This window comes from Capra hircus, chromosome 28, assembly GCF_001704415.2.
Source record: "Capra hircus breed San Clemente chromosome 28, ASM170441v1, whole genome shotgun sequence".
In the NCBI taxonomy this organism is placed as follows: domain Eukaryota; kingdom Metazoa; phylum Chordata; class Mammalia; order Artiodactyla; family Bovidae; genus Capra; species Capra hircus.
The window spans coordinates 19300278-19327635 of NC_030835.1; the positions used below are offsets into that span (position 1 = coordinate 19300278).

At 50.7% G+C, this 27358-nt stretch overlaps 2 protein-coding genes across 6 annotated transcripts in view; one reads left to right on the forward strand and one right to left on the reverse strand.

Annotated features, from left to right (window-relative positions):
- AIFM2 (apoptosis inducing factor, mitochondria associated 2) lies at positions 1056-18437 on the forward strand. 5 transcript variants are annotated; one of them, XM_018042504.1, is made up of 11 exons: positions 1065-1142; positions 1299-1403; positions 8398-8591; positions 8948-9063; positions 10147-10266; positions 10964-11056; positions 13222-13330; positions 14428-14580; positions 16183-16383; positions 16700-16873; positions 18109-18437. In XM_018042504.1, exons 3-10 carry the CDS (start codon positions 8414-8416, stop codon positions 16849-16851), a joined length of 1122 nt encoding a protein of 373 aa, XP_017897993.1. In that variant the 5' UTR covers positions 1065-1142; positions 1299-1403; positions 8398-8413; the 3' UTR covers positions 16852-16873; positions 18109-18437. The 5 variants fall into 5 exon arrangements, with proteins under 5 accessions (XP_017897992.1, XP_017897996.1, XP_017897997.1 ...); XM_018042503.1 differs by lacking the exon at positions 1299-1403 and having other exon boundaries at positions 1056-1142; XM_018042507.1 differs by lacking the exon at positions 1299-1403 and having other exon boundaries at positions 1056-1142; positions 18175-18437.
- Positions 18431-27358, reverse strand: part of LOC102191766 (core histone macro-H2A.2) — a 53481-nt gene continuing 44553 nt past the window's right edge. The window contains exons 8-9 of the mRNA XM_018042509.1: positions 20823-20997; positions 18431-19249 (exon numbers count right to left, since the gene is read on the reverse strand). Coding sequence (XP_017897998.1) covers positions 19084-19249; positions 20823-20997 — 341 coding nt within the window. The 3' untranslated portion in view covers positions 18431-19083. The remainder of the gene's footprint in view (positions 19250-20822; positions 20998-27358) is intronic.

Sequence of the window (27358 nt, forward strand, 5' to 3'; positions counted from 1 at the left end):
GTGGGATTCTCCAGGCAGGAACACTGGAGTGGGTTGCCATTTCCTTCTCCAGAAAATGGCTTATCTGTCACCAAATTGGCTTGATCCTACCTCCAGTTTACATCAGTATATTTCTTGACAGAGTCCAACCGCCGCCTTCTTCCCCCTGGACTCTCCTCCTCCTAGTTCCCCGAGTTTCAGGCAGCCCTCCATTCCCCCATCTTTTCACCTTCCAACTTGACTCAGACCTCACTCTTCTGCTTAAAACCCAGCAGTGGGACGTCCCCGGTGGTCCAACGGTTAGGTCTCCACACTTCCACTGCAGGGGCATGGGTTTGATCCCTGGTTAGGGAACTAACATCCCTCATGCTGTGACCAAAAATAAACCAAAACCAAAACAACAACAAAAAAAAACAAACAACAAACCCAACAAACAAACCCAGCAAGGGCTCCCCATTGCCCTGGACAGTCTTCACCAGGGCCTGGAGGCTTGTGCCATCCTGCCACGCTGGGCTGCTCTGTCCCCAGCCTCTCCTGCAATGCCCCCATTGTCAGTTCTTTGCCTCTTCTCTGCCCAGGGCTAACTTATCCTTGGAGAGAGGCCTTGGCACCCTTCTTTTGCCCCCAGTCTTTCTTACTGCAATTATTAATATATACATATATATATATATATATTTTTTTTTTTTTCCTTGTAGTGTAGTATCTTTTCCCAGACTATCAACCTCGAGGAAAGCAGAAACCATACCTTGTCTTGTTCTACATTTTACAACCCCTCGCCCCAACCCCGCGCGCCTAGCACAATACCAGACACGGATTAGGTGCTCAGCTTGTTACCTAAGCGAGGGCAGAAGGCTGGTGATCCGCGCCGCCGAGGTCCCACAGCCCGCGTCGGAGCCCCGCGCTCCAAGGAACGGCGACTGGTAGGGGGTCCCGCAGGGGAGCCGGGCCGGCGCAGCGCGGGCGGCTTCGGCAGCAGGGGTCAAGGACACACGGTTGAGGCGGTTGATTCCTGGGCGGCTGCAGTTCCCTGAGGGGCCGCCAGGGGCACAGCCCAGGCTGGAGGGCGGACGCGCCGAGTCACGCCGGCCCGGGCGGGGCCTCGGGCCGGGCGGCGACAACGGGAGCTGCTGGCGGGAGCGGGAGCGGCAAGAGGCCGCTGGCAGGTGAGGGGCACGCCGGGCGGGCTTTCCGGGACCCCCGCGGCTGCTGGGCCCCAAAGTTGCCCGGAACAGCGGCGGGGGCCGGGGCGTCCGATGTGGCCTTGGGAGGAGAGGGCGATCTGTATGGGAAGCGGGGTTCAGGCCTGCACCGCCCCCCAGGTCCCCCAAAAGTCAAGGAGGAAGTTTGCTCCAGCGAGGATGGAGCAAAGTTGCCTGTCACCTCGTTCACGCCCAACCCTGGAGATCCGTGCTAAGTCTTCCCAAGTAAGACAGACACTTCCCCCGACCCCCATCCCGGGAGGGCTCCGAGGGTCGCACGGTGGAAGCCGCCGTGGGCGGACTGAAGCCGATGTCACAAGGCGGGAGCAAAGCCTCAGGGTCAGGAGGAAAATGCGGGGGTTACCCAGGCTCCAGGGTGCACTGGGAGGTCCGCTCCTCCACGGAGCTCCAGCTTTCCCGGGAACTAAGGCCAGAGGTGACTCAAGTAACTCGGATTTGCCAGCGGGGTCCAGAAGTTCCTGATGCAGCAGGAATTGCTTTTGGTGCCTGATGTCTGGGATTTTTGTTTCAAAGCACCCATTACATGTACCCTGTCTTTCCCCTCTGGTTACACTCTCTCTGCCCCTTGACTGTACCAGGACACTGAGAGAGGCAAGGGGCTTGGGAGTTGATGGTGCCACAGCAGGGCAGGCACAGGGCAGAGGTTCAGACTTGGTTTGGGAAGGGGCTTCCACATGTCCCAGCTCTGCACCTTGTGTTCAAAATATGTAAACGTGTTAAAACATCAAGGAGGCCTCCTTGGGTATGTACATGCCCCAAGCTCTCAGAGGCCTCCAAGGAGTGCAGTCAGTAACCTCGCATTTGGAGGGTCCATTTCAGAGCGGGAGGTGAGACCCAGCTGGATGGGCCTTTGCTCAGGACTATCTATCAGGTAAGTGAGGGGCTGGGCAGAGCAGGTATGCTCCAGGGCCAGCCTGATCTCTATGTCTGGTGGTGAAATGAGGAAGCCAGGGTCCAGGCACAGACTGTGGGGATGTTAGGGGAACCACAAAGTGACTGGCTCCCAGGAGACTGTACAAGTTGTGTGGCCTGGGTTTTGGCACCAGAGGCTATATGACACATGAAGGAATCGGTCTGTCTAAAAATGCCCTCTCCTGGGACATGAAACGACAACCCCTTTTTCAGACTTTGAGTCCCTTTCGGAAACTGGTCTTTTGGGGTTTTGTTCTGCATATGTTTCCTGAGGAGCTGGCTATGGAGTGCCTACTCTCAGCCCGGGCCCTGGTGTCCAGCGAGGGAGGCCATTCACCCCTTTGCCTTCCCCTGTGGGGAGGGGTATGTTTATGGTGTTTTGAGTCTCTCTCTAGGCCCTTTCAGATCTTCCCCGGTGGCTCAGTGGTAAAGAGTCCACCTGCAATGCAGGAGACGCAGGTTCGATCCCTGGGTCAGGAAGGTCCCCTGGAGAAGGAAATGGCAACCCACTCCAGTGTTATTGCCTGGAGAACTCCTTGGACAGAGGAGCTTGGCAGGCTACAGTCCATGGAGTCGCAAAGAGTCAGACATGACTGAAGCAACTTAGCATGCACACACACACATGCACGCTAGGCCCTCTCATCCAGGTCAGCCACTCTGGAAATGGCTGTGGAATCTACCTTGGGCATAACCAGTGAGCTCTAGAAAGCGGTAGATTTTATTTGTAATCTCTATGAAACAATTCTGGGGTGATATCCACCCTTTGATCAGAGCCCACATGGTCCCCGCTGTGTGTCTTCTGAGACGTGACCTCTTCACAGCTTTGGCCTAAATGTAACTTGCTTGTTTTTCAGTTGATTTCTAAAAGCCCTTTGTTTTATTAGAGAAGAGTCCCGTTGGGATCAGGCTGAGTGTCCTTGGCAGAGGAAACAGGATTTACCGAGAAAATCTGGGTATAAGCCACATTGTGTGTGTGTTTGGGAAGGGGCAAAGATGGCATTACTTAGGAGTTGCTGGACAGTTAGGATTTGTTCTCTTGGACCTTCTTTTATGCTGACATTTCTGCATCTGGGAGGATTCAGTTAAGATCCTCTGTGCTCATTCTCTTGGCTTGATGATCAGTAAAATCAGATGGTGAGTTTGCAGTTCCTCAAAAAGTGAAGTCTAGAGTTACCATGGGACCCAGCAATTCCACTCACAGGTATATACTCAAGAGAATTTTTTTGTTCATGCAAAGAGTTATACATTCATAGCAGCATTATTCACTTTAGCCAAAAGGGGGAAACAACCCAGATGTCCGTCAGTGGACCAAAGGATAAACACAGCGTGCTATCTCCATACAATAGAATATTATTACTCAGCCATAAAAAAAAGTGAAATACTGATACAAGTAACAGCTTGGATGAATATTGAAAATATCATGCTAGGCAAAAGAAACCAGAAGCAAAAGGTATGGAGTAGGCACATCTATAGTGACGGAAAGATTAATGATTGCAGGGGTTGGAGGGGAGGAAGGAATGAGAAACGAACGCTGATGGATATGGAGTCTTTTTTAGGGGAGTGGTGATTTTCATGTCCTGGTATTAGATTGTGGTGATGGTTGTACAACTTGACAAATGTACTAGAATCCACTGGGTTTTACACTCTAAGATAGTGAATTTCATAATATATGAAAAACATCTCACTGCACCGCATGGCTAACGGAATCTTGGTTCCCTGATCAGGGATTGAATCTGGGCCCTCGGCAGTGAAAGTGCAGAGTCCTACCACTGGACTGCCGGAGAAATCCCCCAAGTATCTCAATTTAGAAAGTTAGGTGGTAGGAGGCCTGCTCTGTCTTTAAAATTTTATTATTTCTGTAAAGTGGCATACTCACTTAAACATATTCAAACAATACCAAAAAAGAGGGGAAAAGCTCAAAGAAGAAAGTAAAAACATCATCTGGCAAGCACTATTAGCATTTAGGTTTAGAGTGCAGATGTCAAACTGCTGAGGATTAAGCTTGGGCAAGTTCCTGAAGTTCTTGCCAAAATGAAGAGGAACCCCTGCTACTGAATGCAAAGATGTTGCTGAAAGCTCCGTGGATGCCTGCTGTTGTCATCATTCCATGCATGTGTGTAGGTGTGGTTAGGCACCTGTGCTTGGTGGTCCACAAATGAGATCAGGCTCTATGTGCTGTTCTATTGTCTAACTTTTTCATGGACAAGCTTTTTTTTTTTTTTTTTTTAAGACTTTATGATGTTTTTAGAGTAGTCATAGGTTCACAGAAAAACTGAGTGGAAGGCATAGAAATTTTCAACACGCCCTCTGTCCAGCACACGCATAGCCTCTTCCATTATTGACATCACTCACCAGAGTGCTCTGTTTGTCACATTTGATGAACCTACATTGACATAATCACCCACAGACCATAGTTTATGTTATAGTTCTCTCTTGGTCTTGTATGATCTGTGGGTGCAAATGAATCATGAACAAGCTTTTCATGTAAAAAATCTTTCACTGTTAAATTGCCTCCAGAATATTCCACCGTATGGGTGTATAATAACTAGCCTATAATCTCCCATTGGTGGAGGTGTCCACTGATTGATGGAGTTGCCCATTGGTTCAGGCTGTTTGCCCAGCACTGCTACTACGTTAGAACCTACAGTTCAACATCACCAATTGCACACTTGCTTTCTGAGCCCCTACAGGGTGTGTGCCTGGGAGTGCAGATCTGTGGCTTAAGCCAAGGGTTTAGGTGTCTGGAGAAGTAGGTCACGGCTGATCAGAGGGGAGTCCAGGGCCCAGGTGAGAATTGGCATTGGATGAGCCAAGGGAGAGGAGGGTATCCAAGAGTGTTGGGCAAGGGAGGCTGCCGAGGAGAAAGGGTGGAATGGGCTGGAGCGCCGCCAGGCCCCCTGTCCACAAGTGGGTGTGTCAGGGGTCAGTGGAGGAGAGAGAAGGGCGGATTCCAGGAGAGGGGCCTCAGGCAGCTTGTGGCTAAGAAATGCCTCCTTTCCCCAACCCGGCTATGGCAACCCTTCCTGGGCCTGGGTGTGTGCTTAGGCCCCACTCTGCACCTGGACAACTAGAGAATCAGTTCAGCTAGGGCTGTGCCTAGTTGGGTGAGGCCAGGGTTTGCCCTCCAGGGAACCGGTTAATGATCCCGGGGGCGCTGAGGGAGCAGGAGTTCAACTCATTTGATTAACCCACTGCACATCCAGCCTGTGCTGGGCTCACGGGGCTTTCTTCCCTGTGAGAGCCTCAGGGCAGCCTGTAGGTCCAGACACTGGCCTGACATGACAGTCCTCTGTGCTTGCTGGCCCCTGTCACCTGCTTTCCTGGCTGCCCAAACCTGTTCCTTGAACCCTTCACACCCCCTCCCCTCCTGCCACTGGACTTCTTGGCCCAAGCTATTTCCTCTGTGATGAAGGCCCCTGGCTCCAGCTGTTTTTCAAGGCTCCACCTCAAGCTTCCCTGGGTGGCCCATGGTAGACCCCTCTCCCCAACAAGCTGGTAGCTTCTTAGTCCTATGACCCCCTGGCTTTGGAAGCGGAGCTCTCTGGGTGGTTCTTTGACCTCTTCACTGGCTGCTGGCCCCAAGGGCAGGCTGGCACAGAGGGGAGCCATGTTGAAGGGGGCAGGTGAAATGTACCCCTTCCATAGCCTGCCTGACCACCTGCCACATTCCCAGGCCCTGTTCAGCTCCTGGTGTCTGCTTCTGTCCCTGGCTGGTCCCTGGGGTCCTCTTGGGTCCTGGCCCAGTTGGCAGATTCAGCCTGATGAACACTTCTCGGGCTATATCTGGACAACCTTTCTGAGGGCCTGGGACCATGAAGGTGACAATACCTGTTGGGGGGCTTGTTTTGGTCCCAGCCCTGTCAGTTTCTCGCTTGTAAAACTGATTCATGTTGACATATGGCAGAGGCCAATAAAATATTGTAAAGCAACTCAGTTCAGTTCAGTCACTCAGTTGTGTCTGACTCTTTGCGACCCTATGAACTTCAACATGCCAGGCCTCCCTGTCCATCACCAACTCCTGCAGTTTACCCACACTCATGTCCATTGAGTCAGTGATGCCATCCAACCATCTTATCCTCTGTTGTTCCCCTTCTCCTCCTGCCCTCAATCTTTCCCAGAATCAGGGTCTTTTCAAATGAGTCAGCTCTTTGCATCAGGTGGCCAAAGTATTGGAGCTTCAGCTTTAGCATCAGTCCTTCCAATGAACACCCAGGACTGATCTCCTTTAGGATGGACTGGTTGGATCTCCTTGCAGTCCAAGGGACCCTCAAGAGTCTTCTACAACACCACAGTTCAAAAGCATCAATTCTTCAGTGCTCAGCTTTCTTCATAGTCCAACTCTCACATCCATACATGACCACTGGAAAAACCATAGCCTTGACTAGATAGATGGACCTTTGTTGACAAAGTAATGTCTCTGCTTTTTAATATGCTGTCTAGATTAGTCATAACTTTCCTTCCAAGGAGTAAGCGTCTTTTAATTTCATGGCTGCAATCACCATCTGCAGTGATTTTGGAGCCCAGAAAAATAAAGTCAGCCACTGTTTCCATTGTTTCCCCATCTATTTGCCATGAAGTGATGGGACCAGATGCCATGATCTTCGTTTTCTGAATGTTGAGCTTTAAGCCAACTTTTTCACTCTCCTCTTTCACTTTCATCAAGAGGCTCTTTGGTTCTTTGCTTTCTGCCATAAGGGTGGTGTCATCTGCATATCTGAGGTTATTGATATTTCTCCTCCAGTAAAAAAAGTCATAATTAAAAAGAATGGTAGAATGCATAAGTTTCAACACATTGGGGACCATTTAGTCAATGAAAGGCAAAGTTAAAAATTCCCTCCAATCTCCTATGCCAGATCTGCCCTCCCTCACCCAGGTTTTTACTTCCCCAAAAGAGAAATTAGTGTGTATTTGAATACCAATGGCAACAGTACCTGGAGGTCCAACGATAAGCTGCCCCCATAAGTGTGAGAAGATCTGGGGACCACTGTGTCTTGGAAAGCTACTGTTCAAGGACATTGCGGGCTGGCCCCTCCCATTACAGAGGGTAAATGAAGGCCCAGAGAGGGGAGGTGTTGTGCCCCAGACCACACTGATGATGCGGGGCAGAGTGGTGGCCTTCCAGTTGCCTGCAGTGCTGCCTGAGGGTACAAGGTGGGCCGGAACATGCTTCTGCATTGCTTTTTGGCAGCTTGCTGTCTGTCTGCTTCCTCCCCACTCCTCCTTGCTGTGCTCATGCGTGTGTGTGTGAGCCTGGGCCACACTTGGCCTGCAGACCTGGCCCTCTTTCCTTGTAGATGCTCTCTTTGATTGCAGGTCCCCTTTCCTGGACATCAAGCAGGACCTTGCATCACCTGCCGCTCTCCCTGAAGCCCTCATGATCGGCGCTTCTCCAGCCTCTTTCTCACCTGCAGACTTCCTTCCTGGTCCTTAACCAGCACTGTTTCTTCTCTCAGCAGAGCTTCCTTCTTGCCCCCTCTTTCCTGGGGGATGTCACCCAGCAGTCCCTTTGCACCTCCTCTGCTCTGGCAGCCCCCTCCTCCTGACCCCACTGTCGTAGCCTCACACCGCAGCCTATTTTATAGGCTGGTTGTCTTACCGGCTAACTGATCTCCTTAGACCTGGGGCTGAAGCTGGTGGCCTGTGAGCTGGGTGGAATCTGGTCACTGTCTGCTTAGTGCGCTCCTTAAAGAATTCTGTTTGTTCCTTTAACGTGGCCTCTGCTCCCCAGCTCCCCAGAGGCACACCCACTGTTCCTTGGTACTGTGCACGCACCCAGCTTCCCACATCATCATCCACTGGCTCTTTGAGTTTGAAATCCTCCCTTTAAAAGGGCTAAGCCTTATCTTTCTGTCTGTCTCTGACTATGGCATCCACAGCACAGAACACATCAAAGAGCAAGAGGTTCATTAATTTACATTATTGACTGAATGAATATATTAATGAGTGAAAATAAGTGCAAAATAGTTGTTTAATGTGTGCAAAAAAAATAATAATCATGGTTGTAGGCACACAGAATGTTTCTGGAAAGATTCATATAAACTTGGTAACAGTAGATGCCTTGGAGAAGGGAACCGGGGGGCTGGGGGGATGAGATGGAATTAGGATACCCCTTGTTCCTTTGGAATTTAATTCAAATTTTACAAAAATTGGAGTTTCATTGAAAGGTGATCACATGCTTTCAGAAGATCAGGTCTTGGCATTTGAGGCCTTTTTTGCTGTGGGCCCACCTCTGCCTTCTCAACCTTGAGCCCCCCTGAATCTGATGTGGTCTTTCCTCCTATCCCAGTAGTGCCTGGTCCGAGATGGGGTCCCAGGTCTCGATGGACGCGGGAGCCGTGCATGTTGTGATTGTGGGCGGGGGCTTTGGTGGCATCGCGGCCGCCAGCCAGCTGCAGGCACTGAACATCCCTTTTGTGCTGGTGGACATGAAGGACTCCTTCCACCACAACGTGGCAGCCCTCCGGGCCTCCGTGGAGAGTGGTAAGGGGCCCCTCTCTGGGGCTTTCTTTGTGACAGTGGCCTATTCACCACTGTGGGTCAGAGGGTGGTTTTCTCCCTTTACGGCAAGGTGCCTAAATTCCACCATTGACAAGTTCTGGGGAATCTTAAGTCCCTGCCCTTAAGCAGCTACCACATGAAGGCCCCAGAAGTCAGAGTGGAGCTTCCTTGAGGACCTAGGGCTCAGACTGGGTACTTTAGGGTGTAGTGGCTACCCAGGGGTCGTTTAACCAGCGGTGTCACTGTTGGCATGCAGCTCAGGACGGGTTCTGAGTTATTCTGGCCTCCTGTGGGCAGCCCAGCTTTATACTGCAACCTCCTTCCTATCCATTCCCCAGGGTTTGCCAAAAAGACATTCATTTCCTACTCGGTGACCTTCAAGGAAAACTTCAGGCAGGGCCTGGTGGTTGAGATAGACCTGAAGAATCAGACGGTGCTGCTGGAGGATGGCCAGGTGAGTCCAGGGGGGCTGGCCGTTCTCAGCTGATTTCAGGAGGCCCCAGGGATGTGGCTGCTGGTGGAAGGATACCTGGGCTGGTCTCCTCAGGGACGAGGCGCCCCCATCCCTTCCCTGTGCCTGGAAGATAGCAGATGCCTTCTGAGCCGAGGCTAGACCCCAGCGGCCACAGGAGTGGTGCAGACATTTTTGGAGCCCTCCCTGTATGCCAGGCACTGTCTGAAGCCTCGTGTGTTCTCCTTTAATGCCCACTGTGACCCTGGGAGGGAGGTGCACCCCAACCCTCCACCAGCATGTGGACCCAGTTTTTTTTGCCCAGCCCAGAGGCCCCCTCGCTGTCGAATCAAGGGGTAGGTGCCACGATCCCACATCACCCGGTGGGGGAGGGGTGCAGAGGTTTTCCTCCTGGAATTAGTGCTCCTCAGACCCAGCACCCAGTCTGGTATAAGTTCAGTGTTTGGTGGATCCCCAAGGGACCAGAAATCTGTCAGTGAGCCGCCACCTGCCCACCCACTGGAGGATCCCCTCCAGCCTGGCCCTCTGCTCTAGTCAAAGCTAAGTGGGGGTTGGACAAAGGGGCTCCAATTCCTGTCTTTAATGAGTGCGTGGTTTCTTGTGAATTAGTCCTCCTTGAATCAATTTTAAGACTATAGAACCTCTGCTTGGCATGATGATAGAAAAAGTCCTTATCCTGTAGTTTTGGGTCCCTGAGGGCATCTCAGGCCTCCATGGGGGAGTGGCGAGCTGAGTGGGATACAGATCCTCCATCTCCCTCCCATCAGAGCAGCTCTGCCTTTGTCAATTTTATATCTGTAACATCTTACGGAAAAACCCGAATGAATGAACTTTTTGGCCAGCCCAAGGGTTTTTCTTCCCTTTTTTTTTCCCCTTCTTTTGGCCAGGATGGGGGAAGTTTCTTCTAGAATAAATGTAGTAATAGGGAGATTCTAGACTAACTCCGCATTGGAAGCTAGAATCCTACTTATTCCCCAGAAATAGTTTTTTGCCTGGTGGAGCCTGGGGTTGGATGCAGAAGCCCAGGCTCTACCCTCACCATTATTTTTTCCTTGCTCCTTCCAGGCCCTACCCTTTTCACATCTCATCCTGGCCACGGGCAGCACTGGGCTCTTCCCGGGCAAGTTTAACCAGGTTTCCAGCCAGCAGATGGCCATCCAGGCCTATGAGAACATGGTGACGCAGGTGAGCTGCCCACTGCCAGGGGCGGGGATTGAGGACAGAGCTGGGGGTGTGCCGGGAGAGTGAAACAGCTGCGGGACACCTGGGGCTGCAGCAGGGAGCCGCCAGGAGGTGTCTGGGGTTGCAGAGATGCAGAGTTACCAGAAAGAGGCTCCTGGGAGAAGACCTTTGGACCTGTCATGAAGTTTGGACATGGGCATCTAGACCTGCTCATGTAGCTATTGGCTCCTGTTTGTACAGGGCATATGTTTTACAGAGCGGGCTTGGATCCATGCTCTTGGTTCTCATGGGGATCCTGAGAGGTGGGTGGAATGGGTCTGTCCCCACTGAACAGATGAGGCATGGGGACCTGGAGAAGGTCATGCAGCCGTGTGACTGAGGTCAGGCCTTTCCTTCTCTGCAAAGCCACTGAGAGGCCTGGGGAACTTCTCACATAGTCATGAGCAGATGTTAGACTTGAAGTTAAGAACCTAGCCTATGAACTCAGGCAGATCCGCTCATCTGCAGGGTGGGCAGGTAGTGAGAGTTTAGTAAGAAATGCAGGGAGACACCCAGCAAGAGCCTGATCCCCAGGAAGGTTATTTGGACCCTGAACTTGGAAAGGGTTCTCTATGTTTCCTTGGTCAAGGTACCCACTTCCTAGTCTGGGCCCAGAGGTGGGGTGGACTTGAGGGTGTGCTTACATTTCCTGCTTCTCCAGGTCCAGCGCTCACAGTCCATTGTGGTGGTGGGAGGAGGCTCTGCAGGAGTGGAGATGGCAGCAGAGATTAAAACGGAATACCCCGAGAAAGAGGTAGGCCAGTGACCTTGGGTTTGAACTCCCCAAGGTGGGCTTCTTTTTTGTCTAATGAACCTCAGAATTTGCTCAGGGCCTGGGAAGGGAGTCTCATTAACATAAAGTGGGAGCATGTGTTTCCCATCTCCTGCTCTCTGTACTGGGGCCCCTCTAAAGTCCCATTCTGCTGGGAGTTCTTCCTGGAGAGCTAGGGTGTGCCCTCATTCAGTGAGGGGTTCTGCCCTCTAGGCCAACCCAGAGGATCAAGCCCAGGGGAAAAACATTACAAAAGGTTAACTCCTGTGTGCCCTGCAGCAATTTCTCCTTTGTGATAGAAACTTTGATTACCTCTTTTTGCTGACAACCAGCTTGGTCAAAGATTCCCTCACTGGTGTCTTGTCTGGGTAAGAGACAAATTTCCCTGGTGGCTCAGACGGTAAAGAATCTGCCTGCAATGCAATGCAGCAGACCTGGGTTTGATCCCTGGGTCAGGAAGATCCCCTGGAGGAGGAAACGGCAACCCACTCCAGTATTCTTGCCTGGAAAATCCCATGGACAGAGGAGACTGGTGGGCTATAGTCCATAGGGTTGCAAAAGAGTGAGACATGACTGAGCGACCAACGCTTACACTGTTTCTGGATAAGAGACAGTAGTCTTCTCCCTGGACAGATAGGGGGACCCTGCAGCACACCCCTCACAGCCCCTGCTGGGGAAGGACTGGCCAGCACTGCTTTCTTGCCTGCGAGAGGGTGGCCCTGCTCCCGTTTGTCTTGCTGGCATCTTGGAGACAAACAGAGCAGGCTATAAACGCTCAGCCTAGGGCTGAGTGATGCTCACCAATTATGGATCCATGAGGCGAGAGCTTGCCTGTAGCTGATGCCAGATCAGCTTCTGGGAGCCATGTGGAGCCTGTGGCTGGTTCTTTTTCCCTAGAGAAAGGCAGGTTGGTTTTGAAAAGAGAGATCAATATAGGCTAATTTAATTATATGGCTATTCTCTGATGATTTATTGGAAATTATTATGAGTGACTGATGTAGAAGTTGATTAATTTTGATTTATGGGGTAGAGACTGGTCTGAAGTAGTAAATAACTCAGTGTAATTCTTGTATGTTTATAATTAGTAGACAGGTAAGAGTAATAGTAGTTACCCTTTATTGAGGAGTCAGTATGTGCTGAGTTGGGGCTTCCCAGGTGGCTCAGCAGTAAAGAACCCACCTGCCAACACAGGAGATGCGGGTTCAATCCTTGGGTCAGGAAGATCCTTTTGAGGCAGAAATGACAACCTGCTCCAGTGTTCTTGTCTGGGAAATCCCATGGACAGAGGAGCCTGGTGGGCTACAGTCCATAGGGACCCAAAGAGACATGACTTGAGTACGCACGTACATGTACTGAGCTATGTACTTTCTGCTTAGCCATTTCATCATTACAAAATTCCTCTGAGTGGGACTGTCCACCTTACGAAGTCTTTGGGATGTGTCTGAGTGGATATCTGAGATGGGATTTCAACCCAGGCAGTCTGATTTCAAAGTCCAAGCTCTGAACATCTCTATAGGCTGCCTTCCACTTCACTGCACTGACCCAGGCAGCAAATAGACATGCCTGGAAGCCCCAGTTTTAGAACCAGCTTTGGTGTAAATGTCAGCCTGATTTACAGGGTGTCAATGGCTTACATAGAGACTGTGTAAGTGTCCAAGGATGCTTGAAAATAATTTTCCACATGTCTCTCGGTGAGGTATGTGTCAAGAAGCATTGGCACATCTGAAAGAATTCTAGTCTGGGAGATATGGGTTCCAGCCCAGCTCACCATTAACTGGTCTGAAAGTGAAAGTGTTAGTCGCTCAGTTGTGTCCAACTCTGTGCGACCCCATGGAATGTAGCTCGCCAGGCTCTTCTGTCCATGGAATTTTCCAGGCAAGAATACTGGACTGGGTAGCCATTCCCTTCTCCAGGGGACCTTCCTGACCCAGAGATCAAACCCGGGTCTCCTGCATAGCAGGCGGATTCTTTACTGTCTTATAACTGATCTGCCAGTGGGCCACTTACTTCTCTGGGGCCTCAGATTCCTCACTTGTAAACTGGAAGTTGGGAGGAGGTGGGGGAGAAGTGCTGCTATGTTTTCGGGCCTCTTTGTGTGAGTGGGAGACTCAGTGTTTTTTCTCTGCCCTGTGGTTCTTTGCCCCCAGGTCACTCTCATTCACTCCCAGATGGCCCTCGCAGACACAGAGCTCCTGCCCTGTGTCCGGCAGGAAGTGAAGGAGATCTTGCTCCGGAAAGGTGTGCAGCTGCTGCTGAGTACGTGCAAGGCCCCTCCTGCCTGGTCCCTCTCCCCGGCAGAGACTTGGTCTCTGCCCACAGTCCGAGTGAGGGTGGCCGCACTCAGCCCAGGCTCTCTGTTCAGTGCCCATTTAGCCCATTGTTCTCCTGAAGGTATGTCTGCGCAGGGCCGAGGCCCTGGTCCTGACAGACTTCTGTGTTGTGGAGGCAGCACCGTCCTGGATGTTGCTTTGGATGGAGTACAGGTGGGACCCATTTGTTGAATGGTTTAAAAATCATGTAAAATATTCTACCTGAATTATGATATCTCTTTGGTGGAGAGAAGAGGTGTTTTTGGTTTGTATTTTGAGGGTGGTGAGACTTCCCTGTGACTCAGATGGTAAAGAATCTAGACCCCGGTTTGATCCCTGGGTCCGGAAGATCCCCTGGAGAAGGGAACAGCAACCCACTCCAGTATTCTTGCCTGGAGAATTCTATGGACAGAGGAAGTCTGGCGGGCTACAGTCCACGGGGTTGCAAAGAGTCAGACACAACTAAGAGACTAACACTTTCACTTTTTGAGGGTGGTGAAGAGCATGGCTTTTGTCCAGAGCAGGAGGGAAGAGATCTACCCAGCATATTAGGGTGGGGCTCGTGTTCTGGGGGTGTGATCCCCCCAGTTCCTTCCCTGACCCTCTCACCTTTTGCTGGGAGGGTGAGGTGTCTGCTCCATGAGAGCCCTCCCCGCTCCTGGGCTTCATGGAAGTGACTGTACAGCCCTCCTCCAGGCAGCAAGGACAGTGGACCCCTCAACTTCCCTTGTCCCTGACGGGGAAAAGCCTAGAGGGCTCGTCCTGCCTGGCTGGGCTAGTGGAATGAACATTTAGGGAGGTGGTTTCCTCAAATAACCTTTTGGAGAACCTATTGGAAAACTCAACCTCACTTCCCCAAATTGCTTCTTGGAATCTGCCTCCCCTTGGGTCCCTTGGGACCAGATGTCCTGGTCCCAAGCTGTTGCTTCTCAGGGCTGCAGAGCGCACTGGTGTCTGGCTGTTAGGCCAGCCTGGCTTGGGCCTCGGCCTTGGAGACACACCTGCCCTCCGCCAGCCTCCTGGTCAACGAGCCTTCCCTGACAGGTGAGCGGGTGAGCAACCTAGAGGCGCTGCCTGTCAATGAGCATTGTGAGTGCATCAAGGTGCAGACGGACAAAGGCATGGAGGTGGATGCCAACCTGGTGATTGTCTGCAACGGTATCAAGATCAACAGTGCAGCCTACCGCAGCGCATTTGGTAAGTGGGAGGCTGAGCGGAGGGCCCTTCTGCAGGGTACCTCTTCTCTCTCCAGCCCCTGGGGAAGGTCCTGCAGGACTCTGCCTCAGGAATCGGCGCTCTGCCCCCCACCCCCACCCTATCTCAACAGCTCATTTGGTGTCTTCTGAATGGTGACATCAAACTTCAAGTTTGGGTCCACTCCTGCTGTGCTTCCCTAGGCTGTTTTGATGGTGACTTAGTTCAAGGCGAAGGCAATGGCACCCCACTCCATTACTCTTGCCTGGCAAATCCCATAGGCGGAGGAGCCTGGCAGGCTGCAGTCCATGGGGTCGCTAGGCGTTGGACACGACTGAGCGACTTCACTTTCACTTTTCACTTTCATGCATCGGAGAGGGAAATGGCAACCCACTCCAGTGTTCTTGCCTGGAGAATCCCAGGGATGGGGGAGCCTGGTGGGCTGCCATCTCTGGGGTCGCACAGAGTCGGACTCGACTGAAGCGACTTAGCAGCAGCAGCCCAGTGACCGGACTCTTCCAAAACTGGATCCCGCGCCCCTAGTGGTGAGAGATGGAAACAGGTTTCAGAGAGAAAGATTTGCTTTCTGTTACTTTTCTCTGCTTTTTCTACTTTTCTCTGGGCTTCCCTTGTAGCTCAGTCAGTAAAGAATCTGCCTGCAGTGCAGGAGACCTGGGTTTGATCATGGACAGAGGAGCCTGGTGGGCTGCAGTCCATCGGGTCCCAAAGAGTTGGGCACAACTGAGCGACTAACACTTATTTACTTTTCTCTGCAGATGCAGGGGAAATTCCAGGGTCAGGCCTTTCTCTGTTCATAGGTGCTGCTCTCCCAAAATCCTGACCCAGGCATTTGACCACTTGAGCTTGGAACAATCTTGAGGAACGGGGGCGATAATGAAACCTCTTGTTCTTAAAGCTCAGCGTTGACTTATTGAACTAAAATGGAGATGAGGGAGCTAGACCCATGGCTCCATCTGTGAGCTGGAGACTCAGTGGTTTCTTCTCAGGCCACACTGTGGGTGTGTCCCCAAGTCCCCATCATATGCTCCCCAGTACCTTTCCTAGATAAGAAGCTCCTGTTGTGTGTCTAGCAGAAAAGAATGATCCAATCCCAGAAAGAAACTAGTCCTGGGTATTTGGGGGTCAGAGATCCCAGGACTTAACACCTAATGGTCCTAATGTTATATTTCCAAAGGTAAATTGTTTAAAGTCCCTTATAAAGAAATGGTTATCATTTATTAAAGCCCTGCAGTTATTTAAAAAATCTGATCCTCATTCAGAAGGAAATCAAGACTTGCCTAGGTTGTGACTTATTCATCAAGTGAATTCTTGTTAATCGTGGTAACTTATAAAGACTCAAGTGCTTTGTAAGAAGTGACCCTTTCTGATATTTCTGACCAGTTTCCACCCTAGAATTGTAACCTCACCTTTGCATGAAGCGTTCTGAGGTGGAGAGGTCAGGCAGAAATAAACCAGGAAGGAGACTTGCCTCTTGAGGATGTGCCTTTAGAGGGTGGCCAGACCAGCACCACAGCCAGTCCTCACTGCGGTTCAGGTGGCCACGGCAGCTCAGGATCTTGGTTTCGGGCTGGTTCTTCCTGGCAGGTGATCGGCTGGCTGGCAACGGTGCTCTGAGAGTAAACGAGTACCTCCAGGTGGAAGGTTACAGCCACATCTATGCCATCGGAGACTGCGCCGATGTGAGGGAGCCCAAGATGGCCTATCACGCCGGCCTCCATGCCAATGTCGCCGTGGCCAACATTGTCAACTCCATGAAACAGAGGCCCCTCAAAACCTACAAGCCAGGTCAGGAAGCCCCACATGCGGCACAGTCTTAAGAGAGTTTGGGTTAGATGCGGAGAAGCCTTTGTGGACTTTAGGATGCCTGAACGCTAGAACACACTCTGAAAGTTAGGGATAGGAACCCGCCCCCACAACCCCAACCCCAACCCCAACCCAGAGCTCTAGGAAGGTATGTTGGGGACTTGGCCACCTTCCTGAAGGCCGTATGCATTTCCCCGCCCCGACACTGAAGGCCCCAGGAAGGGTTTGTGCCCAGGGAGTTGCAGGCCCATGAACAGTGAGCAGGATTCTAGATTGTGTGCGTGTTTCTGCTCTACAGGTTCACTGACGTTCCTCCTGGCCATGGGGAGAAATGACGGCGTGGGCCAGATCAGCGGCTTCTATGTGGGGCGGCTTATGGTTCGGCTGGCCAAGAGCCGGGACCTGTTGGTCTCCACAAGCTGGAAAACCATGAAACAGTCTCCACCCTGATGGGGATCCAGGCGAGAGACAGGTACCACCGCCGCCTGGGGATCAGATTTCTTGACAGATGGTACCCACTTGACAAATGCCTAAGGGGAAAAGCCCTTTTCCTGGAGTAAGATGTCAGTGAAGTGCCGACCAGACACACAATTTATAGAAAACCAGAAACTCGGCGAGGGAGAGGGATGTTAATGGTAAAAGACACCCCTAAGGGACTCGTTCTGGGTTTGCAAAGGTGTTGCACTCATGCTGGCTAAAGGGTTCACTTGTTCCTGGGAAGGGCATAGCCTGCCTTCTCTACCCCAGCCTCCTCTTGGGTGTGTGTGTGTTCGTGCGGTATGTGGCATTCAGAGCTCTGAGTGGGGGAGAGAGCTCCCTCTCCTGGTGGCAGGAAGCATCTCCCTGTCTGTAAGGGCAGGAAAGAGGGCCTGCACAAAACCAGCTAAGGAAAGGGGGCTGGGATGGAGGGATGGCCTGCAACCCAACCTCTCCCATCACATGGGGCCTGGGGAAGCCTGTACATCCTGCAACACTCAGATTAATAGGAGCCTGATTTTTCAACTGTTAGTCCATACCATTTTTATTCTTCATGAAACAAATATTTCTATTTTTAGATCCTGATTATATACCATAGGTTGTATTTAAGAAGCATTAGATGAAATTTCCCTCCTGGATAGTCCATTCTACCAGAGAGCGAGTTTTTATAGACCTAAAGGGTTAAGACGGAAGCCTGGTCTGCCAGCTGCTGGGGGTGTTTAAGGAAAGGCAGCCAAGCTAATGTGACCATTTTCATGGGTTGCAATCTGGCTAACATTCAGAGAATAGATTGGGGTTCAGCAGGGGAACCCCTGTATGCTTCCAGGCTAGCATCATGGGCAAATTTGTGACAAATCTCTAGCTGATGCTGGGGCAGGAGTACCCTGTGGGAACCCTGTGGTTTTGTTCCTCTGATTTCCTGACCAACCCCAGTGTCACTTATCTGGAGGCTCAGCCTTGTGGCAATAATGCCTGCCACCAATGATGTTAAGATAAAAAAAAAATAAAAAGTTGACTCCTCTGTTAGAGAGAGGACTTCTAATCAGGACAAGCCTATTTGGGACCACAAGCCTAAGGCGGAAGTGGCTGATGAGTTCATCTGAATAAATTCAGGCCCTGCCCTGGCCCACCCTGTCTCTCCCTGCCTACTTTTAACAGTAACCTTTGGGTACTTGGCCAGAATTCTTAGGATACCAGCCTCACTAGGGTCTTGTGGTCTATCCTGTCTAGGCTGTGGCCCAAGTCTGTTCCATGCTGTTGCCCATGCCTTAGAGAGACTGTGCCTCTCTCCCAAAGGATGGCCACCCCACGGAGGCTTCACCCAGGCCTCCATTCCTGCGGACCACAACCAACCAGGCTCCCTTCCTGCAAGCGGGACCTGCTGCCTGAGAAACACAAGCCATTGCGTGCCGTCTGCCCTGGGGCCTGGCATGGTGGGAGCCTCTGTCCTGCAGGGACAGGCCCTGTTCTACTTATAACATTCTAGAAGTGTCCATCCACGGGGACACAGTTCTCCAAACTGAGGACAACGTTGCAATAAAAGAATATATTGTAAGAAAGACACTGGATCTTTTATTTTTTTTTTCCTTTCATTTTCTTTAAAAAAACAAAACAAAACAAAACAAAGCCTGAAGCAAAATCTTTTTAAGAGCAGTTACAGATATTATAGGGTTAAAGGTGGGGGCACTAAAACAGAAAAGAAAAGCACCAGTGAGATGCCTTTCTAATTTTCTTCTCTCCCATCACTGAATACAGACAGCCAACAAAGCCCAAGTCACTTTTTTTTTTCCGCCCTCTTCCCTTGCAAAAAAAGGAGAAACAGAAGATTTTAAGAATTCTGAAAGGATTTTGTGTGTGTGTAAAAGTCAATGCTATAAATCTAAACAAAGTCTGTGTTTTTTTTTTAAAAAAGTTCTAAAACAACAGGAAGAAAACACATAGAAAGAAAACCCTGGTGGAGACCTGGTTAATTACGGACTGAGGCTCTTTTTTAACGAGAATATAAAATAATGGAAATGCAGAGGGCTTTTCCCGTGGGCAGGGCCTGCTCCTGCAGCTCCTGCTACGCGCTTCCCTTTCAGCTGCCCTCCGCTCCCCTGCCGTCACCCTTCCTCTCTCCTTTTAAAGATAAAACCCCGCTCCTGTGACTCTGATCCTCCTGATTCCTGTTGGTGAGTGTGGTGGCCGCCTGTGGGCGCAGGGCGGCTACTTGGCATCAAGCTTGGCCATCTCCTGTACGTAGATGCCGATGCTCTCGCTGTCGAAGAGGAGGAAATAGACGTTCTTCAGCGAGGATGCACTCGAGTCATCAAAGTGGGCCGAGATGGCTTTGAGGGTCACCTGGGCTGCCGTCTGTTTGGGGAAGCAGTTTCTGTGCCAAAGGGAAAGAGGAGCCAATGTCACTTTAGTCCTGGGGCCCATGAAGGAACTCTGCCCTCAGCCCGGGGTGGGGGCAACGTGGTTCCTTCTTATCTTGGCACCAGGCCCTTGTTCCTGTCACTCAAGGTCTTACTGTGTGCAGGGGGGTCCACACACAATCTCTTTTGACCCCAGGAGGACAGCTTGGGAAGGAGACAGGCAAGGTCCTTGTAAAGTCCCCACTTCACAAGTGCCACACTGGCTCAGAGAGGCACCACGGTTTTAGGGCTGGCTGGTGAGGAGCCCCGTGTTTGAATCTATGTGGCCTGACTCAAGTCCGGCTTAGCTTTAAAAAAATACCAACTCAGTATTTAAAATAATTGATCTTGCAGAGAGCCTGTATAGTTTTTATTAGCTCACTCAAAACTGGTTTCCATGCTAAACGGATTATTTATTAAAGGGCACAAATGTATGCTCAAAAGAGGCACATCTTCATTAGTTCCTGTTTCATGCATTTCACCTTCCTCTCACTAACCCATGTGGATGTGCCAATGTAATTTCAGCAGTGATGATTCTGGGCAGGGCCCCAAGCCCCAGGATGCCACAGGAGAGCTGTCTGCCAGGGACCCAACCATTGTGGTGACACCCTGGCCCCCCTTGGGTGGGTCTGGGATGGGCTGGCCTGATAAGAATTCTTCTTGGTCAGCTGTCATGTCCCAGCCCAGAACATCCTGGCGAGTGGTCGCAGTTGTATGCAGAGAATTCCATTCAAAGCGTCTCCAGGCCAGCCTATGGAGACCCAGCACTGCCCACTTAGGTTGGGATAGAATTGCGGCAGGAAGCTAAGCCTCATTCCTTCCCTCTCTGCCTTCCGGTATGACTCAGCCGTCACATCTTCAGACTGTAAATCATCTTCGCTATGGAGGACTCTCAAGAGAGAGGCTGTTCAAAATTAAAGCAATAATTCCCTCTGGCTGTGAGTGGAAGGGGAGAGGCCATGCTACATGTGAGGACAGACAGCCTCATTATTTGCCTGAAATATTGCTCCCGTGCCCAGTTGGGGTCTGTGGCAGAGACAGCAATCATTTCTCCAAACCCTGAAAGCAAGCCCTTGCTGAGGACCTTTCACTTCTCCAGCCTCAGCCGCAGGGCTCACCCAACCCCAGAGCAGCATGGGATTCCCCTGGGGACTCTGAGATTTGCATCCTAACTCTGTGGGCTCCCTGCTGCTGGTGGGTGGACCACGCTTTGAGAAGCAAGCGCCTTTGAGCCTGGTGTTTCCCATTCTGTGTTCTAGACAGGAACAGCTGGTGGGCATGTGGCCTTTGAACCCGGCTCTCAAAAAGGAACTCTGCCTCCTGTTCCTCCTGGAGGCTACCTTTCTCTATGTGTTTCGAACGATGGAAACTGGGTTTCTCACTCTGTCGCCTGGTCAAAGTGCTTGGCTGCCACGGGCAGTCCTTGGTTACATCCTCCGGGATGGCCAAGCTGGATGTGACCAAGTGGGGGCGCAGCTGGTTCCCAGGGAGAAAGCTGGATGAACTGACCCAGCATCCCTGCCGCCTGTCCAGAAGAGAACATCTTACCTGCCGCTGGGGAAGGGTGGGAACGCCACCGACTTCAGCTTCTTGTCCTCTGCTGCCGAGAGGCAATTTTTGATGGTCTCTTCAAGCTGCTCTTCACATTTGTCAGAGCCCCACTGAGGAATGTGACAGTGGATGACAAATTTGGCTGCAAGTCCGCTCGACTGGCTGACGGCAGCTGCGACATGAGAGAGAGATGCTGCAGGTTATTTCTTATGTCTTCACACTAAGCCAGGGGGTTAGGCTGAACCTCCTGTGTCCTCCTCAGGAGAGGAAGAGCCGTGGCAGAATTGCTTTTGACAGTTGGCACAAGTTTCGGGTAAACAGTGGAAACAGATGTTACAGTATGCCGCAGACGTTCACATGGTCTGCCTTCTGGCCTCCTAATCAAAGGTGTGGGGCTTCCCAGGTAGTATGTGTGCAGTGGTAGAGAATCTCCCTGCCAATGCAGGAGATGTGGGTTCGATCCCTAAGTTGGGAAGCTCCTCTGGAGGAGGAAACGGCAACCTACTCCAGTACTCCTGCCTGGAAAATCCCATGGACAGAGAAGCCTGGCGGACTACAGTCCATGGGGCCACAAAGAGTTGTACATGAGTGAGCACACATGTGCACACACACAATCAAAGGTACACAGTGGACTCGTCTCTGACTCCTGGAACCTGTGAATGATAACTTATGTGGAAAAAGCGACTTTGCAGATATGATTAAGCGAAGGAGAGTGAGATGGGAAGGTTATCTTGGACTATCCAGCTGAGCCCTAAATGTATCATACAGGTTCTGATAAGAGGGAGGCAGAGAGGTCAAAGGTAGGCGAAGGCACTGTGACAGAGGAGCAGGGGTGGGAGTGATGTGTCCAGGGGCCAAGGAATGCAGGAGGCCGGAAGCTGGAGCGGGCTTCCCAGGTGGCGAGAGTGGTAAAGAGCCTGCCTGCCAATAAATGCCGGTTCGATTCCTGTGTTAGGTAGATCCCCTGGAGGAGGGCAAAGCAACCCACTCCAGTATTCTTGCCTGGAGAATCCCATGGACAGAGGAGCCTGCCGGGCTACAGTCCATAGAGTCACAAAGAGTCGGACATGACTGAAATAACTTAGCACAAACAGAAGCTGGAACAGGCAAGGAACAGCTGCTTTAAGAAGGAACCAGCCCTGCCAGCACCTTGATTTTAGCTTCTTAAGACTAACTGCAGCCTTCTGATGTCCAGAGTGCTAAGACAATACATTTGTGTTGTTTGATGCTACCAAGTTTGTGCTAAATTGTGCAGGCCTGTAATAGTTTCTAGTGATGGGAGACTAATAAAATGGCTTTTAAAAACTGACAATCCCTCTCTTCTCTCCCCATCTGAGGTCCTGACTTGGTAGGTCTGATGCAGGCCTTGTGCTTGGTGATTTGAGGACCCTCCATAAGTTGAGACCCACTCTACTAGGTTGTACACCTCCTTGGACAGGGACTGTCTTTTGATCATCCCTGTATACCCGAGAAGCCTGCAGCGAGCAGGTGTTCACAATAGGTTGTGAAGTTAAGTCACAGCTGCTTGGTCTCATAATTTCAGTTCATACTCCCTATTTTTATTTTTTACTCCCCCAAACCTCTTTATTGTCAGTGCCAGAGCTGATAGTGAGGAGTTCTAGGTAAGTCCTTGTGGCCATTGATCTCCAAAGGAGCGGTTGGGTCTGATCCACTGGCCACTCTCTGGCCCCTTGGGGGCGTCGGTGGCTGCAGCCACCTGCTGCTTGCCTCTAAGCCACCCACCTTGTGGAGCTGGGGCTCTGTGCCATTCAAGGAACCAAATTTAGCAGAGGCCCCCCACCCTCCTGCAGTGGCCAGGCTCTGGGAGACCGGGGGACTTAGAGCAGGTCACGCTGCTATGGCAGCATTTCTGACAAATATATGTCTGCCGCATTCCAGAGCAGCATGTGCGGTTGGTTTAAAAGACTTATTTGGAAGGTATGATGCCCACCTAGTACACAAGCTGTTTCCTAGTGATGTCCATCCACCGTGCTGAAGAGGCTATACCTGCACAGGCCAGGGTGGGTGGCGACAAATGGAAGGGGCGTCCCCTGCCCTTCGGCTACAGCTGTGAACGCCCTGCCTTCCCAGTGCCCAGGCTGGTGCCAAGTGTCTGATTAGTGACTGAGTGAGTTAAGGAATCAGTTGATGTAAATACTGAGGCAGCAGCGGGCATGACTGGTTGACTCTCCGACCATGTACATTTGTACACCAGAAGCAGAATGTTCCCACTGACCTTGTGGTTCAAGGGAACCCAGTATCGTGGGGATTGGCACTGCCTGCTTGGGGCAACTTCCCTGAGGCCCTCACTGTTCTTATACGCTGGGGAGATTTCAGCTCCTTACAAACCAGGTTGATTTATTTTATATATGTTTAAAATATGATCATGTTACCAGCTGAATGATATTCTTTTTAATGTTAAAAGTCATTTTAAATAAGAGAAATGTACCCTTAGTGGTAGTGTTAAGTGAAACAAGAAATGTGTTGTTAATCAAGAAAAAATGGCGTGCCTTCTCATCCCCTCTGACACTCTCTATTTACACTAGGTTTTTTTTGTTGTTGTTGTTGTTTCTTTCTTTGGTGTTTTTGGTCCATGCTACATGGCATGTGGGATCTTAGTTCCCCCACCAGGGATTGAACCCGGGCTCCCTGCAGTAGGGACTGTCAGGGGAGTCCCTACACTAGATTTTGAAGGAAGTCCATGGTAGCAGATCAGCCTAAAACAAAGCATTTCCATGGCAACTGTAAATGGAAACCCCCGCTTGTAGTTGTAACGATTTAGTGTTCTCTAGAGGCGCCAAGGTGAAGGTCAAGTGATCTTGGGGCTCGGGACCCTGATATTTGGTAGAAACATCTACTAATACTCTTTATGTGATGTGATGTCCCCTGGTGAGTCACCTTCACTTGGTGGGGACCATGCTCTGAGATGGCAGAGTGGCTGCAAGGAGCCTCTAGAACCTTCCTTCAGGGGAGCCCAGCACCTTTTCAGAGTCACCACCGTCAAGTGGACGGCAGGGCGGCGCCTTGTCCTGCTGGGAGGCTATGGCTGCGGCCGATCCTTGGTCTCCACGGCCCTGTGCAGCAGCCCCTCCTTCTCCTGTCCACCCAGGCCTAGTGTTCTCTCTGCTGCCACTTGGCCCTGGCTCCTTCGAACCATTTTTGTCCTCAGTTTTCATCAGCTGCTTACCAGTGACCTTGCTGGAGCCCCAGGTCCAACAGGTGCCCATCAGAGTCATCGCTCGCGCCCAAAGCCAGTTCCCCTTTCTCTGTCTCTGTCGCTGCCACCACCTGTTGGCTTCCTCTGACTTGCCTCACTCCAGGCCCATCTGCTTCACTTTCACCACCATGTCCCACCCCTCTCCCATCCAGCTTCCCGGCTGGAATCTGGACGTACTTATAATCGCTGTGGGCTTGGACCGAGATGAGTTCTTCCACAGGGAAGTTGCATTTGCTTCTATGTCATCTGGGGACTCAACCATACCCAGGTCACGTCCCACCAGCCTTCCCAATTGAGGTTTTGGGGCCACAGTGCAAATCCACAGGCGTACCAGCATGTGGTTCAAATTCCCTAGTGAGGCTTTTCCCCATTGGTCTACCCAATGCCAAGGTCAAGACAGGTACTGGCTGCCCTTTCTGCATGGTGGGTCCATGTTTTGCTTTCTGTTAAACTGAAGGTGCCCAGGCTTTGTGTGGGGTCTCCTATCTTGGAAATGTATTCTTTCTCACAATAAGGACATATCTTACAAGTGATGGTGTTTTGAAACTGAATGAAAAAAAAAAGGTCTAATTTAAACCCTGATGAACTATCTCCCCTTTTGCAGATGCACCCACACAAAATCCTTCTTCCCAGGGAGGTAACTGCTGTTTGGCCCCGGGGCATGAATACTTGGCCCTAACAGAGGGATCTGCTTTCTTAGCTCATGCTTGTTTCCTGCAGCTCTCTCAGTCCTTCTGGATTCATTTCTGTTTCTCCCTGTGAGGCTTCTGCGGTCCTTTCAGCAAGAGTCTGTGGACCCCTGACTCTCAACTTTTGCTATCTGAAACTCTGCACCTTTTACCCTCCCTGTTGACTAATAACAAATAACATGTGACCTTCTTAGTGCACAGTCCTCCCCCTTGGTGCTTTGAAGACACTTCTGTCTCCAAGCATCTTTTGTTGCTGACAGGTCTGCTGGCAGGAGAACCATCTTTACAAATGCCCTGCCTTTCCATGGGCTGCTTTTCAGGTTTCTCTTGATTTTTTTGGAAATGCCACCATGACAGGCCAGGTTTTGGATTTATTTTGATTTTTTAAATATACTCAATGTTTTCAACCTGAGGACTCAAGGGTTTCATTCTGGAAAATTCTCAGTCAAGACCTTTTTTAAATTGAGGTATAGCTGATTTATAAAATACTAGTTTCAGGTGTGCAACATAGTCCTTCAGGATTTTTATAGATTATACTTCATTTAACCTTATGATAAAATACTGGCTATATTAGCTGTATTCCCTGTGCTGAACAATATATCCTTGTAGTTTATTTATTTCACACATAGTAGTTTGTAACTCTTCATCTTTTTATTAATTATTATTATTAATTTTCTAAACTTTTTGGCCCATGATACAAGATCTTAGTTCCCTGACCAGAGACTGAAGCTGTGATCTTGCAGTGGGAGCATGGAGTCTTAACCACTAGACACTCGGGAAGTCCCTTCATCCTTTTACGTTTTGCTTCTCTACCTCCTATTTCCTACCTCTGGAACTCTTTAGCAGCATGTTGGAGGCTCTCGTTTTATGTAGAGAAGCTATTTTTCTCTCCTTCCCATCCTATCAGGCAGTTTGCAGGTGCTTCCCCGAGACCCCCGGTTAGGATCCTCTCTTCCACGGACGATTCAGGGCTGTCTCTGGGTTATACAAGAGATGGGGTAGATGCAGGCATTCAGCTGATGGATGACCTGGCCCTGGGCTTGGGTGAGGGGCCCTCTACACCCTTCTGCTACTTTAGAAAATGGACTTCACACGAGCCAGAGCCCAAGGTGTCGGTCAGAACCTTGGCTTCCTGTAGGGGCTGAGATTTCATCCAGCCCCTTCTCTCAGCAGGGAACCTGGCTCGCATCCCTTCCAAGTGTGAGGTGACTCTAGTTCCCTCAGCAGGTGGCCTCCTGATTTCTCTGCGTATTACCAGAACTGCAGCCCAGCTCCCACATCCCCTCACTGTTGCTGCTTGCAGCTCTCCTATCTCTGTCTACATGGATGCTTATGTTTTATGTCAGCATGCCACTGTCTTAAAAATTTATTTTTATTTTTATTTTTGGCTGTGCTGGGTCTTCGCTGCTGTGCGAGGGCTTTCTCTAGTTGTGGCAAGCAAGGGATGCTCTTCATTGTGGTGCACGTGCCTCTCATTGCAGTGGCTTCTCTGTTGCAGTGCACAGGCTCAATAGCTGGGCTTAGTTGCTCCACGGCATGTGGGATCCTTCCGGACCAGGGACTGAACCCATGCCTCTTGCACTGGAGGCAGATTCTTGGCCACTGGACTACCAGGGAAGTCCAATGTCTTAACATTTTAAAAAGGAAATTCTATCTATCATTGTATGACGAGTGGTACGTGCAGACTGTAAAGTGAGGACATGCGTGCTTTCTTGATCGGTAGCCCTGTAAGTTTTCTTGCAATCCAATCTGATCGTGACGTTCCCCAGCTTCTATTTTCAAAAGCACCTCTCTTAGTCTATACAGAGTCAAATCCAGACCATTAGCACAGCCCGAGGGCCAGGCCCATCTCCGGCTGCTGTTCATCTCCTCCCTGCCGGCTCCTGACCTTGCCTTCTCACACTGTGTCCCTACTGCCCACAGTGTCCTTGCCCCCACATAGATCTCGCATCCTCACTGGCACTTCCCCAACTTCCCAAGCAGAGTGTATGGCTCCCTCTCTGTGCCCCACTTATGTGTCTGTCTCACCTTCTCGACTGTCTAGTGCTGGAGGACAGGAGTGGGTTTTCTTTGTCCTTGGAGCCCCTGCCCCAGGGCAGCACTTGGCACCAACTAGATGTCCCTGGAGGCAGGTGTGAACATGGATCTGAAGTCAGACCCACTTGTCAAAAAGTTACCTTTGAAAGTAAGTGTTCAAACAAACAAAAACCTGTGCACAGGTGTTCAGAGGAACTCTATTCACAGAAGTCAAAGGTGGAAATAACCCAAGTGATGAATGGATAAACAAATGAAATAGTATTCAGCCCTAAAAAGGAACAAAGCACTGATACCAGTTACAGTATGGATGAGCCTCCAAACATTTTAAGTGAAAGAAGCCAGACACAAAAGATCACATATTATACGATTCAATTTATATAAAACATCCAGAAGAGGCAAATCTATAGAGGGAGAAAGCAGACTGGTGGTTGTCAGGGGCTGGGGGAGGGACGTGACTACTCAACCCATGTGGAGTTGCTACAGAAGGTGGTAACAAGTTCTGGGAACCAGGTAGCGGTGACAGAGAAGCAGCGCTGAGTATACTTAATGCCACTGCACTGCACAGGTTTAAAGGTCACAGTGGTAAACTT